This window comes from Ascidiella aspersa, chromosome 9 (assembly GCF_963924565.1).
Source record: "Ascidiella aspersa chromosome 9, kaAscAspe10.2, whole genome shotgun sequence".
Lineage (NCBI taxonomy): Eukaryota > Metazoa > Chordata > Ascidiacea > Phlebobranchia > Ascidiidae > Ascidiella > Ascidiella aspersa.
This window is the reverse complement of record NC_139455.1, coordinates 7,013,922-7,033,983: the sequence shown is the minus strand read 5'-3', so window position 1 is coordinate 7,033,983 and position 20,062 is coordinate 7,013,922. Positions and strand designations below refer to the sequence as shown.

The 20,062-nt window shown below is 35.8% G+C and overlaps 4 protein-coding genes across 4 annotated transcripts; 3 read left to right on the top strand and 1 right to left on the bottom strand.

Moving 5' to 3' along the window:
* The first annotated feature begins 461 nt into the window (after positions 1–461).
* On the top strand, positions 462–1,231 carry LOC146132125 (cysteine-rich PDZ-binding protein-like). Its single transcript, XM_083397900.1, has one exon. The coding sequence runs from the start codon at positions 614–616 to the stop codon at positions 917–919; it is 306 nt and encodes a 101-aa protein (XP_083254026.1). The 5' UTR covers positions 462–613; the 3' UTR covers positions 920–1,231.
* Positions 1,229–8,628, top strand: LOC146132124 (tricarboxylate transport protein, mitochondrial-like). The gene is made up of 10 exons (XM_083397899.1): positions 1,229–1,322; positions 1,596–1,790; positions 2,279–2,380; positions 2,820–2,925; positions 3,387–3,525; positions 4,069–4,153; positions 4,618–4,714; positions 5,061–5,184; positions 5,741–5,814; positions 7,191–8,628. Exons 2-10 carry the CDS (start codon positions 1,601–1,603, stop codon positions 7,306–7,308), a joined length of 1,035 nt encoding a protein of 344 aa, XP_083254025.1. The 5' UTR covers positions 1,229–1,322; positions 1,596–1,600; the 3' UTR covers positions 7,309–8,628.
* Positions 8,629–9,609: 981 nt separating this feature from the next.
* On the bottom strand, positions 9,610–14,527 carry LOC146132123 (FGFR1 oncogene partner 2 homolog). The gene is made up of 5 exons (XM_083396730.1): positions 14,468–14,527; positions 13,576–13,717; positions 12,059–12,203; positions 11,878–11,962; positions 9,610–11,604 (listed from the first exon to the last, which is right to left on the bottom strand). Exons 1-5 carry the CDS (start codon positions 14,525–14,527, stop codon positions 11,308–11,310), a joined length of 729 nt encoding a protein of 242 aa, XP_083252856.1. The 3' UTR covers positions 9,610–11,307.
* Positions 14,528–14,973: 446 nt separating this feature from the next.
* On the top strand, positions 14,974–19,413 carry LOC146132122 (uncharacterized). The gene is made up of 4 exons (XM_083397326.1): positions 14,974–15,338; positions 17,365–17,511; positions 17,680–17,796; positions 18,474–19,413. Exons 1-4 carry the CDS (start codon positions 15,108–15,110, stop codon positions 18,594–18,596), a joined length of 618 nt encoding a protein of 205 aa, XP_083253452.1. The 5' UTR covers positions 14,974–15,107; the 3' UTR covers positions 18,597–19,413.
* Positions 19,414–20,062: the final 649 nt, after the last annotated feature.

Here is a 20,062-nt window from a genome sequence, read left to right as displayed (position 1 = left end):
TAGTATAATGGATCTAACAGCGTATAATATTAACCTCACACCTACTAAGATTTCAGCCTCTCAAAATTTGAAAACAATTATTTTTGAGTTTTTTTCTTATTGGACAACGGTTATTTTAACCATAACGCGGTACTGTAATTATAGTTTTAAATAGCTGCGAACCAGGACTGGACGAGATTCTAAAAAAGCCTAATACCGAATTTATGTGCTTCGATAACAGTTATCTGTTCTTTAGCTTTCTTGTGCTGTAGCTAGCTGAAATATATTGAGAAACAGAAACATCATTACAGTGCTCCCATTGGTAAAATAATTGCCATTGGAAGGTGGTACGTTTTCTTTACGGTTGACCGCGCACACGTACTTAAGGTAAACAATGGGATATAGCAAAATTTTGCAGACAATACTGTTTTATATGTTAGGCGCAGCGCGAACAAACTGTCATTTGAAAGGAAATCGATTAACAGCACGAATAAAAACAAAACTGACTGTTTGAATTCCTTTTCGTGTTACAATTGCAACTGCCGGTCGGCCGGTAATGTAATGTGACACCTTTCACTCACGAAATGCCGTTTATTTTTTTCTCTCTGCATAGCGCGCTATAGGATCGGTTAAAATGGTGTGCGAAAAGTGCGAAAAGAAGCTCGGCAAAGTGATAACGCCCGACCCTTGGAAGCAGGGTGCAAGAAACACAACAGAAGGTGGCGGGCGAAAGTTAAACGAGAACAAGGCCCTGACGCAAACCAAAAACCGCTTCAGTCCTTACAGCAGCGGAAAGTTTGTCAAGTGCCGGGTCTGCAAGAGCCTGGTCCACCAGATCGGCGCCAAGTTCTGCCAGGCATGTGCCTTTAAGAAGGGCATCTGTGCAATGTGCGGCAAGCGAATGGTGGACACCACTAATTACAGGCAATCTTCAAGCTGAGCTAAAGAACAAAGCGTCGTTGGATTATGTTGCTGTGCACATGAAAGAGCATTCTTGAATGTTGATATATTCCATGGGGCATATTGCACCTAAGGAGAGTTTTGGAGGATTTATTATAAACTGCGACATTTTTTTCAGTTTATTGCATGTCATTGGATTTGTTCTAGTATTGTTTTTGTTTAGTTTGTAGACCAAAATCAGTTAAAATATGTCTAAATATGTAACATACATGTCACAAGTTTACACAAAAATCCTAATGTTTTAGGTTTTATAATTTTTTTATTATCAATTTGTTCATTATGTCTTTATAGATTGTGTTGAATTTAGCACACTTTTAATTCTGTAATGATCAATCTAATATAACTTTATAATTGTACCTCAACAATTGTAGCAAGCTCATCTGGTGAGTATCATCAGAACTAAAATTAAGTTATTATGTTGTTCATTTTTTGTAGCAAAGACTTAAAATACAATACATATGTGATCTTTGTTCAAATAATATTGTAAATCAAGTGTAATGGTTTTATATACATATGTTTTATAGAGAAACATGTGGAAAAAGTTGAACTTTGGATAAAATTGTTTCAAATTATTTCAAGCATTTGTTCGCGTTTTAAAATCTAAAAACATTATTTGTTTTTAAGTAGTTCCTGTAAGGTTTGTTTTATTTTCACAGTCAAAATGCCAGATCAAACTCCTACACTGTGGAAAAATCTGTCACCAACTTCAGTGGTGACATCGGCCTTTTCTTACCACAATACAAACATTAATAATAATGCTGTATCATCATCACCGGTACCTCATCGACGTCTAGGTGCTATGGCTGCTGGCAAAAATCAACCAAAAAATCCAGTTAAAGCTGTTCTTGCAGGTTTATTGATTTTAACTTCTATTCTTTTAACAAGTTTGTCACATTAATTGTCTTATGTTGTTAGAACAATTTATGTATATATAGTTATCAATATCATAAAAAAGATGTAAAATATGCTTTACCAAAAATAAGGAGGCAAATTGTATACAGAAAATCTGAAGCATATATAAATGAGAAGATAGCGCTATTGGTTAATGTAAACTTTTTTGTTCAAAACTCTGATTTGAACACAACATCTTTTTAATTATTTATTTGTGCTTAGCTGGTTTTTACTTTTGCATTCAATTAGTAAAAAAGGTTAAAGAAAATTCATTTTTGAAATTAAAAAAAGTCTAACCCTCATTCATAAAAATGCTTAACTGATACATTTCAAAAAGTTTTGTTTGTTTAGCCTAAACCAAGTGTACCAGTACAAAGTCCATAATCCGGATTTCCAATGACATGTTAAGCTGGTGTCATTTTAACCTGGTCATACATGTTTGCTTAAGGTGGAATTGCCGGTGGTATCGAGATTTGTATCACTTTCCCCACCGAATATGTAAAGACCCAACTGCAGTTGGCTGAAAGTGTGCACCCACCTAAATATAACGGTAACATTCCTTATTGATATGTTTTATACATATATATATATAAACATAATTTAAATTCTATCCCATATAAAATCAATAAACATTTAGTTTATCAATTAAAATGAGGCATGGGTGACGACAGATCTAATTAGTGACTGTAAATTGTATAATTTTGTAACTGCAACTGCCAATATTATCCAATTTTACTGATTGGTTCAGGTCAGTTGGGGCATTTACAGTTTTTGATTAGTGTTGATCACCTTAACAGATTTCATATCAACGACATGGTATAAGTGGCATGAGTTTTATTTACATATGCAGGGATTTTTACAGTTTGGCATTTGTAGCTTGTAATAAATTTAAGGAGATTTGTTCTCAGTACGTAAAAATACCCATAATGGCAAAAACGCTTTTGATATATTTTTTTACATAATATGACAACTCTGTGTTCCCTTTGCAGGAATTGTTGACTGTGTACGACACACTGTGAAGGACCACGGTGTCCTTGGCTTATACAGAGGTCTAAGCTCCCTTGTGTATGGCTCTATCCCCAAGGCGGCTGTAAGGTAAAGGAGATACATTGTTAGCCTGGTGAAGCAGTGCCCTGTAGGCTTTAATAGGCAGGGATCAATAACTGTTAGCGGTCTGTCACTGCTGATTGCATCCCTCAGAAATCTAATTACTGACAAAATTTGACACAGTTTTGTAACGTTTCAATTGCATTTACTAATTTTGCCAGTTAGACATCGTTGGATTGCACAAAATATTTTTTTACTAGTGACTAGGAGTCACTTTCTTGTTCAAATATAATTTAAAACACTTTTTTTAATATATGGTATGAAAATATGTATGTGTTAAGTTTATAGAGTGCTAAAAACTCCTTTATTTTATATAAAAATTCAACTTTTTAAATTCCCTTTTCCCCAATCACGAATTTAAAATGTCAGTGATGGATTTCTAAATTACAAAAATTAACACCCAGAAAAAGTTACTCCTCAAGTTTACCAAAAATTAAATATTCTTTCAGATTTGGAATGTTTGAATTCCTTTCAAACAAAGTGCGTGACGAAAACGGACAACTCACATCAACAAAAGGTTTGATGTGTGGCTTAGGAGCTGGCTTGGCCGAGGCTATCCTGGTGGTGTGTCCAATGGAAACCATTAAGGTTTGTTTTGTAGTTACTAGGGTGTCATCAAGGTAAACACAAACTTAGGATATAGCTAAGAGGTTAATATATATATTTATCTTTTTTTTTAAACCAGTGGTGTTTTTACCAAGTTTTCTAATATTGAATTATATTCTAATGTACAATCATCTTCCAGTTTGTGATGCAGTAAGCAACTCTTCTGCTAATTTATATTTATATAACTGCTGTGCGCAGTGGTATTAAACAAAATACTAGGTGGTACAGAACAAAACAGTTTAAAACTAATGCTTATTAATTGAATGCTATTAATAACTATGCTTATAAAATATCCTTCTGTAGCAAAGCTTGGTAAACAAACATTAAAGGACGATATCTTAGTGAGATGTTGTGATGTTTATCCTAACTGGTAGTAACTTTTTTCTACTTAATATTGCATTTTAATTAACCAGCCACGCCCCTTTTACACCCACTTCCTGAACCTATGTTGTTCTATGAAACCTGATACATTTAGCTAACAAATGCCAGCCAATTCTTTTCCATCTCACTTATATGTTGCTTTAGGTGAAATTTATTCATGACCAAACTGGTCCTAATCCACGCTTCAAGGGATTTTTCCGTGGCGTCGTACAAATTGTAAAGGAAGAAGGTATACATTTAAACTAATGTGTTTAAAACGACCTTCCAATTTTAATATATTTCATTCAAAGTAATTATTAAAATTTATTTATTCATAAACTAAATGTCTAAAATATTAAAAAGGTTTTCGTTTAAACTTTAAAGGTTTTCTGCCTCATTTAAAAACTTTTGGCGTTATCCAGTGTAAAACTCTTCAATAAAAAATAAACACAATCTTTCATAGTTTAGCTGAGTACATTAGGTTAAAAGAGAAAATAAACCTAAATCAGAATATGTGGTATGTCATTTGCAGCAGGTCTATCTAGCATTGGCATTGAAATAATTTTAATGAACTTTTTAGAAAATGAAGATGCTTAATGTTTTAAACATTTTAGTTTGTGTTCTAGCTATACCAAGCCAAATACGGTTAAAAAAATTGCAACATTAAATGTAAGAAATTGTGTTCTTATTTAACTGATAGTTCTGTTTGTTCAGGATTTAGAGGAACTTATCAGGGCCTCACTGCTACAATGCTTAAGCAGGGTTCAAACCAGGCCATCAGATTCTATGTGATGACATCACTAAGGAACTGGTAGGCAGCTGTGTGACATATGTAGGGTAATTAAATACCTTGTTGGGGCACTTCAAACGAGATATCAACAAACTAACACTTATCAGGCTGTAGAAAAACAAAAATCAACGACTAGCAAATTAATAACATGCGCTCTTCTGACATAAATGATAACTCAGAAATAAAACCATGTCCATACATGACAAGTTTCAGGCCATAATTTTTTTATTGCTGACTTTGCTTTAAATTAATCTTTATTTGTTTTTTTCAGCATTACACAAGTGTTTAATTCTGCCTTATGTGCCTAACCCAACGATGTTATATTGTGATAGTCCCTGTGGCCATTTTTGTGCTTGTGATGTAATAGGTACAGGGGCGACGACCCCGGCAAGGAGATTGGCCTACTGACCACCGGTGCTTTCGGCGCAGTGGCCGGTGCTGCATCTGTATTCGGAAACACGCCCTTGGATGTCGTTAAGACCAGAATGCAGGTATGGCTTATTGCCGTCTTTGTTGAGGCGTATTCGATGTCCAACAATTTTGGATCGAAGTGAACACTTGATTTCGATTGGTATCATTGGTAGTTAGCCAATACTTATATACAGTAGATATTTTAAATTTACCACATCGAACTCCACATCAAACTATAGTAGCTAAGAGCTTTCTAACGCCAAACTTAATTTACGCCCACCAACTTAAAAAAAATCTTATGTCATTTTATACAGCCGACTTTTTAGGAATAATTATTGTATAGGTGTTGGAATGCACCACTAATTATTGGGTTGGTTAGATGTAACCGGCTAAAAATCATACGCTGTTTACTAAGTTTGTCGTTTTGTCATACAGATTAATCACTCCTTTAGAACTTATTTATTGGGATATATGATCTTTGGCTGAAGAATCCCTATATTGAAAGCTTTATTGCGTTTGTGTAAAACTGTATGGTTGTCACTTGGCAGCGGTAAAGCTCATTAGGATTTACCACGACCAGCGATTATTTTTTACGGGTTCGCGATAATATAACGTTGGTCATCTTTGCTTTAATAGGGCCTTGAAGCACACAAATACAAAAACACATGGGACTGTGCCAAGCAAATCTGGAAAAACGAAGGCGTCAAAGCGTAAGTAGATCGTAAAAACTCATATATTAGTGTTATTTTGATGTTTAAATAAATGTAACAAGGGTCTGGAAAGACAAATGCTAATCAAGACATTTTAGACCAAATTGTAATTCAGTTTTCACTGTGTTTTGCTTTAATATACGGGATTTAATTTATACTACGGCTCCTTGACCGATGCTTAACCTTTTTATTGACTGTTGTTTTATTTACTACACTTAGTCTTTAATCACTAACTTATTTAAACCTTAATAATCCTAGAGCTTCTTTTATACTCCCAACAGTAAACATGCATGACCCAAAAACTTTACTGATAGGAACTTTTACTTTACTTACAGGAACGCGATGCCCGTATAGGCGAAATATATATTCCTTTTTAAAAAAATGTCTGATCCTGATTTTACTCTGGTTTTTAAACTTTGGGTTTTATTGCCCCCAAAAAAGTTTGATTTTCGGTTGTGCACCTCGTATGAAAGACCTTGAAATGTCGTTTACGACTAAGTGTGTAACACGTCTTTATAGTAAATGCATTTCCACTAATCCTTGATATAAAGTAAAAGATAAACTTGTTTGCACACCACTACACCACATGCGCCACACTATAAGACCAATATTTATTAGCCGTAAAGTAAACTTCTTTTTACCTTAATTTGTCGATGTACATTTTTAAGTGGGGGTTGTTGTCAATAGAAATTAAACCGCAAGACAGATTCTGCAAATTACTGAAACATGCATAGCTTTTGCTGCTTTAAATAATTTCCTAGCTGTAATAAGTAGAAGCGACAAAGCTCGAGACAATAGCTGCGGACCAGTTACGTAGGTCAGTTCGCCTTGTAACTTTGAAATGGACCTCGCCAGATGTAATGTAAAACCTTTTTTGAAGCTGATGAAAAGCGTTACGGTACATTGTGTCATCAGTTCTACATATATGTCTAGTACATTGGTTCTCAACCTTTTTTTCTTTCGTGGCCCATTTTTGTTGCACAAAAATTCTGTGGCCCAATAAATGTTTATGAAAAAAACAAACAAACTATAAACTAGGTTTAGAACAAAAAACAGCAGAACATGTTTCAAAACAGATTATTTATTTTAACCGTACACTAGCTGCTGAACAATAAATTTACATTTCTTCTCAATTCTCCCCCAAGCCATTATTCCTGTAAGATTGACACAAATGAAACTAATTTTTTTAATAAATCTAACTTTTTTAAATGAGCCATGGCTCACTTAGTGGCTGGTTGAGAACCGCTGGTCTAGGAGCTAGTAGATTTTATTTTCTTCTACAAAGTAAATGTTTCAATAAACCAGTATATTTTCTCATAAGAAATACAATTAGACGCTCTTTAAGATTCATAGTTATGCTGTTCGTCAAACCATAGATTCTACAAGGGAACTATTCCGCGCCTCGGCCGAGTCTGCGCCGACGTGGCAATTGTGTTCATGATCTACGAGAAAACAGTGCAATTCCTCAACAAGATCTGGCCGGAAAAGTCGTAACTTCACCAAGAGGTCGCCAGAGAGCTTTTACAACAGACAGGTTTGGTAGACTCTCGAAACAATAGCCGTCTTCCTTTAAACCACACTTTTCATCGTTAAGGATTTGCCTAATTCACGCACCTGCTTGCCTCTTTTCTGGAAATCAAAAAGCATAGGCGTTGGTAGTTTTAATTTTTATGTGATTTGCATTTCAAACCGCAAACAAAGTCCAAATTTCGTTACTGTTTTGTTACATGGGCGTTTTAAAGCCTATAGTTGGCGTTTTACCAGTGTAGCAGTACTGCATTAAGGGTGGTGCTTTTTTTGGAGATTTCGTAAATTGATTTATGTAAGTTGTATTACTATTATCTTTTGTGTTTCGTGTTACCCGGAGAAAATATGCTAACAAACGCACAAAAAGAAATACACGTTCACCTTTTATTAAACCATTCGAACTTGCTGGCATTTTAATTTCGTCGCCCATTTTAAAACTAATTATTTCACCTGTGTAATGATATTTAAGTATAACATTAATGTAGCTGAAATGTGTATGGCCCAATTGGACCATGAACGTGACGTAGAATTTCCTATATTCCATGACTGTGCCTAAAACAATTTGTATTTTATCATTTGATGCTGCAGTATCATTTTTTTTACATATGAACCAAGAGTGGTCGAATATAGTTTGTACTAATGTGACGCTACGTATATTAGGAGTGGAACTTTTTGGAACACTTTCGATTTGTCGCAATAGTGTAAATGCAAAAATTGCAACGAATAACAATTAAATTATTATTTACCTAAAAACGTATTTCGCTGTAAAGCATTTTAAATTCTTATGTAAACAAGAAATCAATACGTCGAGTTATGTTATCGTTTGCTGCGAACATCTTCATTGTGGCAGAGTTTGTCTTGCAAAACAGATACTGTGTAATCTGGTGTCGTTGCACCACTATTGCGTATGTGCGTGTAGCGAAGTAACATGTTTTCCTGGTACTTGTTTTTAGCATGTGTGCTGTTTTCTGCTTGAAAACGATCAACATTTAAACATTTGTGCCGATTTGTTAGAATTTGAACCGAAAACTTGGAGAGTGCATTGTTACACATTACAACATTGTTCTGTTTTATTTTTCGCTTAAAACAAATCTATGACGTAAATTTTTGTCTAACACCAAATGAGTATTATGCAAGAAATTCCTTTTCGCAATTGTTACGCAGATGCCCGACGTGTGTCCTTCTGCACTTAATTGTTAAACGTTGTTGAATGTATGGATTTTAATTTGTGTTGCATACTGGTTTTGTAGTGCCCCTATATTATACAATAAAGCATATAAAACCGTCGCGTTTTGTTATGTTGAAAGCACTACTCTTCTTTCGCCAGACATCTCGCTACATGCCAGGAAGCCTTAAGTTAATATTTGCGTTTTGGTAACTTTTGCTGCGTTATCAAAAGGGACATGCTCCACCTATGCAAAGTTTACCTGTGCTATGTTGTGATATGACTTAGGCATACTTCTGGTGATGACTCACAGCCCAGAACTGGGTTCATCAAACTTCTGGCACGCGGCATATTTCCCAGCAAAACAGCTTACTAACGGATTCTTTGTGGTGAATTTTAATAAAAAGCTTGTCTAAACGGCAATTTTACATAGCTTTCTAAAAAATGTGTTACATCGTACGTTTTATTTCTGGCCTGCCATCACCAGTTGCTCCGTTAGCTGGACTAAAAAAAATGATAAGCCCTGACCTATAATTCTGCAAAAATGCCCTAAATTGGACTTTTTAAAGTGGGCAAGTTTCCATTGCTTTTAGGTATTTTAAAACTTATAGTCTCCCATTACCTTTATATACCAAAGTTTTACGCGACCGTTTGATACTGATAAAAAGAAATTTTTTCGGGGATTGTACTTTTTTTCATTTAGTCTTGCGAAAATCAGAAAATTATGCAGGTGTACGCACTTGATGTATGCCTACTCGCACCCCCTTAAGCTTCTTGCAAGGAACGTTTAACAGTTCCTCAGTTAGCCGGTCCTAAACAAAAAAATGGTAAGCATAAAATGGGACTTCTTAAATGGACAAAAAAATGTTTAAAAAAAAAATAAAAAAACTCTTAAATGGACAAGTTTCCTTTATGGTATTTAAAACTTAGTCTGCCACCACCTTCAATTTACTAAACTTCCAATTCTTACGTTAATCGAACACCTACGCTTTTCACATCAGAAGCTTGAAGTTTAGAAGTTCACGCCTGTATTTTAATCTGAAAGAAACCTTAACTCTGTACTCTCACTCTTCTGCGAACTAGAAAATAAACAAGCAGTTGCGTAACACATGAAAAAAATATAATAGGCGGTCGACAACGCAGCAATGTATCATAGAGAAATGTGCCCGTCGGACCCTGTCATCAGGCGAACCAGCGTGATTTAAGTCTCTAGTAGAAAAATAATATGGAACTCAAAACCAGTAAGTTACACAACAAAAAAACAGCGACAGCTATTGGTGTAAGGCTAGGCTGATTTCATTAGGACTTGAAGGTCAGATGAGGTCTAAACACATTTATACGTTGGCTACGAACTAAAATTGTTCTACACATTTCAATATTGCGAACGGAAAATAGTTGAAAATGACTATATTAAAATGCATGCTGGACTTGGCTATTTATTTTTGATCAAGAGTATACAACAGATTTTTGATTTGGGAGATAAAAGAGCTTTCAGTATGTGCAACATGGGAACTTCAAATAATTTATCTGGATGGCCGCTAACCTTTGCGCTCAATTTTATTCAGTTTATCAAAAGACCTACATGTAATTAATGCATTAACAGTTGTGTTGACCTTCTGGGCAGTAATTGTGTTGTGGGTTTTAGGAAGTCCTTGCATGGCAACAGAACCTGTTTTTTACAGAGAACTACTTGAAACTATTTTACAGGAAAACAAAAAAATTAAACCAGAGTACATATGAAAGTCACCAATGGACATTTTAGTTAAAAACAAAAAATCAGTTTGAACCAAGCATGCGAAATTAGTTGTAAAGTTGTGTTGGAATAAAGCACAATTCTTCCTGAAAATAAAAAAGTAATAACAGTGCTTCAAAAGGTTATCAATACACTGACAACTCAGCACCATTACCAAATAATAGGCTTGGATAAAGGTATGGACAGCATCAATTTACATGCAAACCGCATGGAACAAAGAACTTCACCTTGTTCAAATAAATGCCAACTTGTAAAACAAAAGATATAGCGGAAAACCTAAATAACAAATAAAATTTAAATGTTAACCTGGCCAGTAGCTATTTTAATTGAAAATCAAACTCCAGTAGACAGATGGCAGTGGGTGTATGGTTACCAAAAAGGTGGGTAAAAGGTCAGTTGCACAGTTAAGAGAAGTTTCCCGTCTTTGTTTTGATGCAAAATGGTTGCGATGGAACAGGAAATTGAACTGGGTCTCTTTAAAATGTCACATCCTGTTTTGGACATATTGAATTCCAATCAAATCAAATTGTCGCAATGCTTCGGAACCACTGGAAGGTGTATGGTGTTTAAGACTGTAGTTTGGTTTTATTGATTTATTAGGACAAAGAATCCATTTGCATGTTTGTTTGCACATAGTTACCAACACTAAGTGGCAACCCAATAGTGATCACCTTGGTTAAATAGTTAAGGTATCCTAAGTAGTTTGGATTTAAATATAATGAACACTATTTATGTAGAATCTATAAATGTTACCACCCACTAACTAACTGAGACACAATACACTATTCGGCTTATGAAAAGCAATTGTTAAGCATGAGGTAGCACCACAGCACTATATCTGCACAAACCAGTCACTGGAACTTTCCTTCCTACTGCCTACTAACTTGCAAGCATGCCCGTGCACAATGGGCCCGGTTGCCAAAACAGGAAGGAGCAGCACATGACTCAAAGCCACGCAACAGCTTAACTGCCGGCCGTGCCTGGTTAGCCAAAGAAGGATTGGAATTATTAAGGCAAGGTGAATGGAACTTCAAGTTGGCAAATCGCTTTATGTCAAGTGATTTTCAGTCTTGTCTGGCGAACCCATTGGAGAGGTGTCTGTGGTAGACGGCAAGTCTGTATTTTCCACTACGGTAGCCGTGCTAAGCCGTGAGGCCACCGTGGCCTCCGAGTCTGCACAGGAGCCCGCTGTGAAGTGGGAGCCTAATGAGCCGTTGGTGATAAACAGTAGATCTCTCAGTCCACTGTTTTCCGCCTCCAGTGTGGAAATGTACTCCTGGTGCTCTTGGTAGGCATCCTCGTCGATGTGAATTGCCTTCTGCATCACTGCAGCCATTTCGTAAATCTAAATCCAAACACTTAATGTAATGCTTCTATTACAGGACTAGTTCCCAATTTGTCATATTTTTGGGGATTATGAGTATTTTCATTTTAGTTTAGAGCAGGTCAAATATAATGTCAATCAGAGATCTGTAAATTTATTACAGGCTGAAGAAAAAAATGCTTATAAATATATACAAGATTTCATCAAAATATACTTTGTATACATGTGTAAGAAGCACCTTTCGCCTTATTTTACAACCCAAACCCAACCTTTAACTTCTGCTTAATAAAGTACCTTGTCCATAAGCATTTGAGTTTTCATAAGGTCTTGTTTTTCGTCTTCTGAAAATCTGTCTTTGGATGGAAACACTTGAAGCAAACTATACAAAAAATAACATTTGTTGAGCCTGACGGAAAAAACACCACTTTTACGATTATGCTATCACTATCAGAAAAACATACAAATTAAAACTTACTTTTTGTTGTTCATGAATTGTACCATCTGGTGCCTGTACTTTGACATAATTAACTCGAGGGCATTTTGATGATCTGTCAAACTTTGGCGTAGCTCATCATTTTCATGTTGTAGCGATCGGATTGCACAGTTTTCTTGCTGAATACCTAATGACAAAATACAATATTTTAGATTACCTAACAAACCCAAAGTCAATGAGAAACAAATTAAAACTTATGAACAAAGGATTAAGTTAACCCCATTAAACACAACATTTTTTAATTAACCTGGGATTTTCAACTAAACTTCAATCTTTTAGTTGTTCATATATTAAACCTTTCAATTGTACAAAAAACAGTTTGGCTTGGGGTGAATAATTTAGTTGGTTATAAGGTAATTACTAGGGCCATTTTTATTTTAACCTAAAAAAACAATTTTTTAACTTTATTTTTATCAAATTTTAACTTTATTTTAACCTAACGGAATTGCTCGTTTGTAGAGGCCACAGTTCTTCCTTGAATTGATGCCAGTTACTCAAAGATAATATTTTGTCGATTTCAGACCCAAACGTGATATTTTGTCGCAAAGTCAAGGTGTTTTATGGATTATAAAAAGTGCATCGGGTTTTTTTGGCGATAGTTTTAGCTTGCTTAGGAATTTTTGTATTACAGAAGTAGGCTATTTCTAAAATCCAAATTGTTGATCTTCGAAAAGACCACGTTTATGAAGATAAAGTGTTTTATAAAAAAAATTTAAATACGTAACAATAAAGAAAAAAATGGACAATTTGCGATAAAAGTTACTGTTAATCCAAGTGGGCATTGTGCCATATTTCCTGCTTTTATGGGTTAATATGGTTTAATTGTGTCGCAGTTCCTGATTTACAATGCTTCCACGACGATTTTTACAAAAACTACTCTCAAGAAACACAAAAACTTTGTCAAAGGCTATAATTTGACAAATTTTGACTTTATTAATAAATTTTAACTTTATTGTAAATTTTAACTTTATTTTAACCTATAAACTTCTTAGAAACAGTCCCCTAGGTGCTAAAAACGACTTTATTATTTGATTTCTGGACAGACGAGCTCCTTAAAAAATTTTAACTTTATTGACTTTTGCGGTACCTAGTAATTACTGAACACGAATAACATTAAGTGTAACACAATCACTGTTTAATACCTGGTGTTAACTGCAAACTTAATGCGAAGCACAGAGTGACTAGTGACTACATATATATTTAACATCATATTAACAAAGGAACCTGAGTAGGAAAAACACTTGGGTTCCATTTTGAAATGTTGAACAAAAAAATCTATAATCAGATCTGCCTAATAAATCATAAAACTGTAATTCAAACCTCCCAACTGAAATCATGCGCCCTATGATGGAATCTTTTGTATTTCACCTTATAGCTAAATATGCTATTATAGGCAAACTATAATATTTAAATATTACTAACTTAATAGTTTTATGTGGTGTCAAATGTCAATTAACACAGTTGCAAAAAAGCTTTCTAATTTTACAGAAAAAGCCTACCCAAAACAAGAGTGGAGCGAGGTCTGTGTCCAGCCACCTTATTTAACTCCTTCAGATTCTCTTGGTATGTGTTCCTAGCTTCAATGTCTTTTTGAAGAGAAGAAGTTTGTTCAGCGAGTGCTTCTGCAGCTGCATCGTGATCCTGAGCGACAATACATTTTGTAAATGAGATAAAACACACTCTCTGTAAATGGTGATGGTTGTAGGATTGTAGACCAGCGCCTAAATTTCTTGTGGATTGGTGAAAAAGTTAAAATGCACATAAAATGGATTATATATTTTAACTAAAGGTTCAGGCTAGATGGAAAACTTTGGATATTGCGCGGGGATACATTTATGCAACTTAAATATGTACAGCTGTAATCAATTTTTCGCTGAAATTTGCACGGCTGGAATAACATTATTTTTAAAATTTGCGCGGCTCACGAAACAGTTAATTCTATATATTGTGTAAAATTTAACATTACAACAAATAGTAAAACTTTGGGCGCTGGTCTGGGAGTTTGTATTGTCAACCTTGTGCGAATTAGCCAATGGGTTTGGGTGGGTTAAGTGTTATTATTATATTTATTCTGACATATTTATGCCTTCCTTGCAATATTCATGCTTTCCTCGTTTTGTTAGGTTTAAAATAAATGTGGTTTGTTTAGGATTCTACACCAGCGACATACTTTGCTTTGTCTGTTTATAATCGTGAATTATAATATCGTTAAAAAATTTTTTTAAATATTGTTAAATGAAACAACTTTTACATTTAAACGTCCATTTTTTACTGAATATTGCTTTAAAATGTAAAAATATCTGCGACGTTGGTCGCGGGGTAGAATGTTTAGCAAAAAACACTGCTTTACAAAATAACAACAGAACGCAGTAAATTATTTAATTTAATTACCTTAAGTCGGCTTACGAGGAATTTTGCGTCAGCCAGCAAACTTTCTATCGATACATTCATATTGCAAAGGCCTAATAGTAAGAGAACACTAAACAAAAAAAACCTGCATAAACTTTTACATGGTATTCTGTCCCAACTCAACAAATAGATTTAATAGAAAGCAACTTCAAAGTAAAGTACAGTATCAAAACATCAAGTTCTAAAAAATTGTTTACCCAAATTTATTTTTTACTGTTCGCATCTATATAAACAAAACAGATTTTTGTATTTAGATTGAAAATACACGGAAATTACTAAGCCCCAAAGCAAATTAGATACAATATCTAAGATTTTTGTGGTAACCCGTAAATTTAATCCTAACCATTTTCCGTCGAAATATTGAGTTTTTACAACTACCAGTAACCGCATAAAAAAAAAGTTGGCTTGAAACATTCAACTTTTTTAAATGTCTATTAGAAATAAATAAACCCAGTAAAACACATGTATTGGTTTTATATGGTTCGATAAAAAGTACTAAATTGTTTTAGACTTAAGAACCGTCGGCAATTACTTTCACTGTTGCAAATTAATAACTTAGTAAACAGTTGGGTTAAAAAGCTAAATTCATGGTGATTTAAGGGTCTGAATTTTAGTCTCAACTATGTCGAAGGGATTATTTCAACGTTTTGGTGTCATTTTGCGGAATACTCAAGCGCTGAAATGGAGTTATTTGCAACCAACCTATCTGAGTAGCAGATCTTTAACTAATGGATTACTAAAATCTGAAGAAAACATTTTCAATTTCCAAAGGAACACTGCAAGCATATTGCCTAGCCAAAACACTATGTTAAGTTATGGATTTTGTAGATCGTTTTCCACTTCATGTTCTTTGGTAAGTCCAAATAATTATTAAAAATATTTAATATGTTTCCTTGGGTATGATATAGGACTTGGGTCAGGGATGGCAAACCTTTTCATCGCCCGGGTCACAAACACAACATTTATCCTTACAAAATGCAGAAGTGGGTCATATATTTGACTATATTCTAATTTTATGCAAAAACTTTGCTACTGCACCGTTTTAAGTGTTATTTTGTCTGGGTTGATAAATCTAAGTTGTTTGAATGATTTCCAAATTCAGATTCCGAAGAATATTAGCAACCTAAATAGTTAACAAATGCTGCAGCATTTTCTATGGGATTACAGGAGTTCAGTAGAAAGCTTTTAGGCATGGTTTAAGTGCAGTTAATGTAGGCCTACTCGTCCCCCCTAAAACACTTTTGCACGACCCACAGATTAGGCAGCCCTGAACAGTAGGCTATATACTTTATAGTTCCATCTAACAAAGAATTATTTTTTTACATTTATTATTTCTTGAAAATTATTGACAAGATTTCAGTATTTCTAGAGAGACAAGTGGGTCATCAAAAACCTGTGGTGGGTCACTTTGTGAACCGCGGGTCAGTGGTTCGCCATCCCTGATATAGGTTGTAAACTGGCAACAGACATAGCATAACATGCAATATTATACTCTATAATGCCCCAATTTGACGTCACTATGACTCTTTCTAGAATACAAGTAGGCGACTTAGGCAACGGTCGGCTCTGGTCTTAAGAGCTAGCACCTTTTACTTCTATAACTACAGCACTATCGCTAAATCAAATACTTTTCATAACAATAAATAATGTGACCGAGCCATGGAATACTGATAGATGTATACACTGCGACCGGGCTTTCTGAAGTAGTATGGCACATATATCTTGAAGGTGCACAGCTGAAAAAATCTGGGTGACCGGGCGCAATTAAGGTCAAAAGTGCAGCCCACAACTTTAAAACATGGGAAAATCTGGTGCATATTCATTATTTTGGGGTGCAGGTTTAGTCTGTTGAAAAAAATTGCACTTCTCATACTTTCCGTAGTGGTGAAGTAGTACTGTTTGGCGTGGGGACTAAAAACAATATTTTTTCAGATATGAGGTCATCACAAAGTTATGTCTTATTGTGCTGTCACAAACTTATAATTAAGTGTGACGTCATAAAAAGTAACCTTTTGAACACCACACAGTTTGTTTATTTGGTGAAATTTTTAGACTGGACAGGTGTAATTTTCAATACAAAAGGTATAACGAGGAGTCGAGTCGCACAAAGCGCAAAACATTTTTATATTGTTTAGGTTACCTAAACTTATATTTTGGATGTCCTTACTGGAAAATATAAATAGATTTACGCGTATCGTAAAAACATATTTTTTTTTAATTTACTTAATTAAATAGGCAAAAACGTCATTTTCATGTTATTGTTTTTAAACTGGATAAGTGCTGCATATTTGCTTTTGAAAAAAAACTTATCTATGTTGTAACGGTGTTGTACAAAAAGCAGATATGTGCCAACAAAGGTTGTACTTTCATATCCCCTTAACTATTTCCTAGTGTCACAAAAAAATGTGCACCTACGCCACATCTTTTGATCACTATTTTTCTAGTTAAAAATATTTTAACTTTAGAAGGCTAATTGCTTGTTTATTCCCTTGTTTGTTGCCTAAACATGGCAAGGTTTGTACATTCGTTAGGTAAACACAGCAGTTGGCTCAAAGGAATGCAACCAAAAACAAAGAATTCGGGCCGAACATGCCTGAAAATGCCCAACAAAATTAATTCCTGCCAATTGTAGTATGTTTATACATAATTTGGTATTTTAAAAACTATGAGAGTTTTTTTTACGTTTCTTAAGGTACAAAATTCTTTAAAACCAATTTCTTCAGTTTTCTGACTGATTCCCTTCGGGATATTCGGCAAGACACTAGCACTCTAACAAAACAACTGTTATTTACTGTGGTAGAACAGTACATAACTTGATTTTATTATGTTTGAATTTTTTCACGACTTGAAACTGTCTTTAACATTTATTGTGTCTTTAGTCAATAAAGCGTGGATATAAACAAGAAAACTGGAGCTTTGAGGAAATGGACCGCCGCATGCAAAAATATAATGGATATTTAACCAAGCAATCTAGACCTCGAAGTTGGATGAATGGCAAACCTCAAATAAAGGGTGTTGTAGTCAAGGTAGGTTCAAAATTGCAGTACATTTTTAAATAACCTTTCTTTGCAGCCTAAATTTTGTTCACAATCCCACCAAAGCTATGTGTACTTTAAATAAACTGTACTTTTTAAGTAAATAATAAATTTTTTGCAACCAATTACAAATCATCAATTTCCACTATTTCTATGCAGCTCAAAATCAGAAAACCCAAGAAGCCCAACAGTGCCAATCGCAAATGTTGCATCGTCAGACTTAGCAATGGCAAAAAAGTAATTGCCTTTATTCCAGGCGAGGGCCACAACCTTACGGTAAGCCAGTCAAATCCACAACATCGCTTAAATAAATAAGAAGAGTTCAATATATTTTAAAGTGAAAAACTAAAAATATTGTACTGGGTCAATGGTACATCCAAGATTAGGGTTCAAATCACTACTTTTTTGGCAAACTTAGGTAATAATCTGTTGTGGCACTTTTACTATTATATCATTTTTATTCTTATTTTAGTTTCCAAGTTTGTAATCGCAGACTACTTACAATGGATTGTTCTTTTTTTTTGGTTTATGATAAACATCATATACAAGGTTTTTCTATTAAATTCGGACTGGGAGATTAGTAAAGGTGCATAAGTAAATGTTGTGTTTCTAACCTTTATTTGCCTTGCAAATGTAATAACAGGGCCCAAAGTAAGCAAACGGTTTAATTCGAAAAGGAATAGCGCAAGAGGGTCACAAGCAATTTTAGGAGTAGTCCGTAACTTGCATTGCAACACAAGAAAAGATTAGAAACACATGACTAGAGCACGCGGCTCAGGGGCAGCGGTCAACCTCTCACAGTAGAACCGCGTGATCACTCCATGATAGTAAATATCCTGATGCAAAATAAGTAATGAAATTGTTACTGAAACAAGTAAAAATTGTTGCCAAAATCAGAAGTAGGGAAATGAGAAGCGATATATATCGTTTTGGAATTGTTTTTATTATTGCAGGAGCACAGTGTGGTCTTGGTTGATGGCCATAGGAAGAAGGACTTGGTCAGCGTCCACTACTCCGTTATAAGAGGTGCCCTTGACTGTGCACACGTTGTTAAGAAAAGCCCAGACGGAGCGTGAAAAGCATCCACCTAAAACAAGTACAAACTGTTGTCGTTCTGGCAGAGGGCTGTTTTGCCGACTTCTGCTGGTGGTCGCACGATTTTCCCCTCGCGGTTAAATTATTTTGTGAGTTCCGCCGCTAGACGGAGCACGTGTTCTGTATTTTTTCTTTGGGTTGTGTCCGCAATTCCGTTTGACAATGAAAGGCGAGGTACCTCTCGTTCGATTGCGTCTCGGCGTATCAATACAAAGTGACAGGTAGCAGTTTAAACCTGGTGGTGTTTGTTGTTGTTCTTGAACTCAGTGCTCAAGGTTCGCCGGACGTCCGTTAATTTGCGCGTGTACTGAAAAGGAAGCGACCCAATTAACCGGCCAAAACGTGACAAGTTAAAAACGTTCGATGACGCCCCTGTGGTTGGCCAGCAGCGCTAATGCGACAAATCGAACCAAATTGCCACTTAGCCCCTGCGCCGGAATCGAAATACCGATCGGCAACAAATAAAGCGCTAAAACGGTCGAGGGAAAAGCAAAACAGGAAACGAAACGCAGCGCTTCACTTCAGCACCAAAGCACTCGCGTCTATTTTTTTGGTTTTAGAGCAAAATTACCGCGGAGAAAAACAGGAATTGGTCGTCGTGTCGCGTTTCGTCACGGCACCGCGTCAAGGGGGATTGGATTTCTAAACTGGGGCCGATTTTCGCAGCGAGCGACCTTAACACTTTGTTTTTTTTGTATTTCGTTCGCGAGACCGTGTTGTTACCGATCCGCTTCGCTGCGCCTTTCGTCCCCTTCTTATTTGCGGTTTGCTTCCTCACGTCCGCCGAATTCCTCAGTGGAAGTGGACCTTAGAAACGGCCGATACTATCTTGTAAAGTCTCGTGTTTCGGCTCCTCTAAACCCTTGACCCCTTTTCGTGGCCGCTACTAAACAACAACGCTTTCCTGCCGCTTTTTAGTTGTAATCTGCAAAACCACAGGGTACCGAACTACCCATCAACGCTGTAGCTTGGCAGGTAAAACGTTGATGTGGCTAAAATCAATAGTCAATTGACACAAAGATATCGCCAACAATACTACAAAGACAACACCGTTGAATTCTGCGAAACTTATTTTCAGACTTTGCTAAAGGGCACCACTCTACTTCGTGTGCAGGCGGCGGAATTTAATCACGCGCTTGTTGAGAAAACGACCGCGGCAAGAACACAAAGTGGCGAAATTACGGAGCCCGCGACCGTCTTGAAAGTCGGCGCGACCGTCCGCTCAAGCTGTACAAGCGGTACAAAGTAGTACAATCGTCCCGACCTGGCATTAAGCCGTGAGCGCGACAACCTCGATGTGCGTCATGAGGACGCCAAATGCCTGTAATCAATTCTCCGTCGCGAAACGCGATTCCCTGCGCTGCCAAGGCAACGATCTTAAAATAGCCGCAAATAAAACTGCGTCTTCTGCTATCCTGCATCCCGCTTAAGGGATACAGCGTGCTGT

What these genes read in the sequence shown, in the direction of transcription:
- LOC146132122 (XM_083397326.1), top strand. Translation starts at nt 15,108, where the DNA reads ATGTCGAAGGGATTATTTCAACGTTTTGGTGTCATTTTGCGGAATACT. An exon ending in TTTCCACTTCATGTTCTTTG is followed by an intron (nt 15,339 to 17,364) that starts GTAAGTCCAAAT and finishes TTGTGTCTTTAG; the next exon opens with TCAATAAAGCGTGGATATAA. An exon ending in TAAAGGGTGTTGTAGTCAAG is followed by an intron (nt 17,512 to 17,679) that starts GTAGGTTCAAAA and finishes ATTTCTATGCAG; the next exon opens with CTCAAAATCAGAAAACCCAA.
- LOC146132124 (XM_083397899.1), top strand. Translation starts at nt 1,601, where the DNA reads ATGCCAGATCAAACTCCTACACTGTGGAAAAATCTGTCACCAACTTCA. An exon ending in ATCCCCAAGGCGGCTGTAAG is followed by an intron (nt 2,926 to 3,386) that starts GTAAAGGAGATA and finishes ATATTCTTTCAG; the next exon opens with ATTTGGAATGTTTGAATTCC. An exon ending in ACAAATTGTAAAGGAAGAAG is followed by an intron (nt 4,154 to 4,617) that starts GTATACATTTAA and finishes CTGTTTGTTCAG; the next exon opens with GATTTAGAGGAACTTATCAG.
- LOC146132123 (XM_083396730.1), bottom strand. Translation starts at nt 14,527, where the DNA reads ATGAATGTATCGATAGAAAGTTTGCTGGCTGACGCAAAATTCCTCGTA. An exon ending in TCCTCGTAAGCCGACTTAAG is followed by an intron (nt 13,718 to 14,467) that starts GTAATTAAATTA and finishes ATTGTCGCTCAG; the next exon opens with GATCACGATGCAGCTGCAGA. An exon ending in CTCAAATGCTTATGGACAAG is followed by an intron (nt 11,605 to 11,877) that starts GTACTTTATTAA and finishes GTTTGGATTTAG; the next exon opens with ATTTACGAAATGGCTGCAGT.
- LOC146132125 (XM_083397900.1), top strand. Translation starts at nt 614, where the DNA reads ATGGTGTGCGAAAAGTGCGAAAAGAAGCTCGGCAAAGTGATAACGCCC.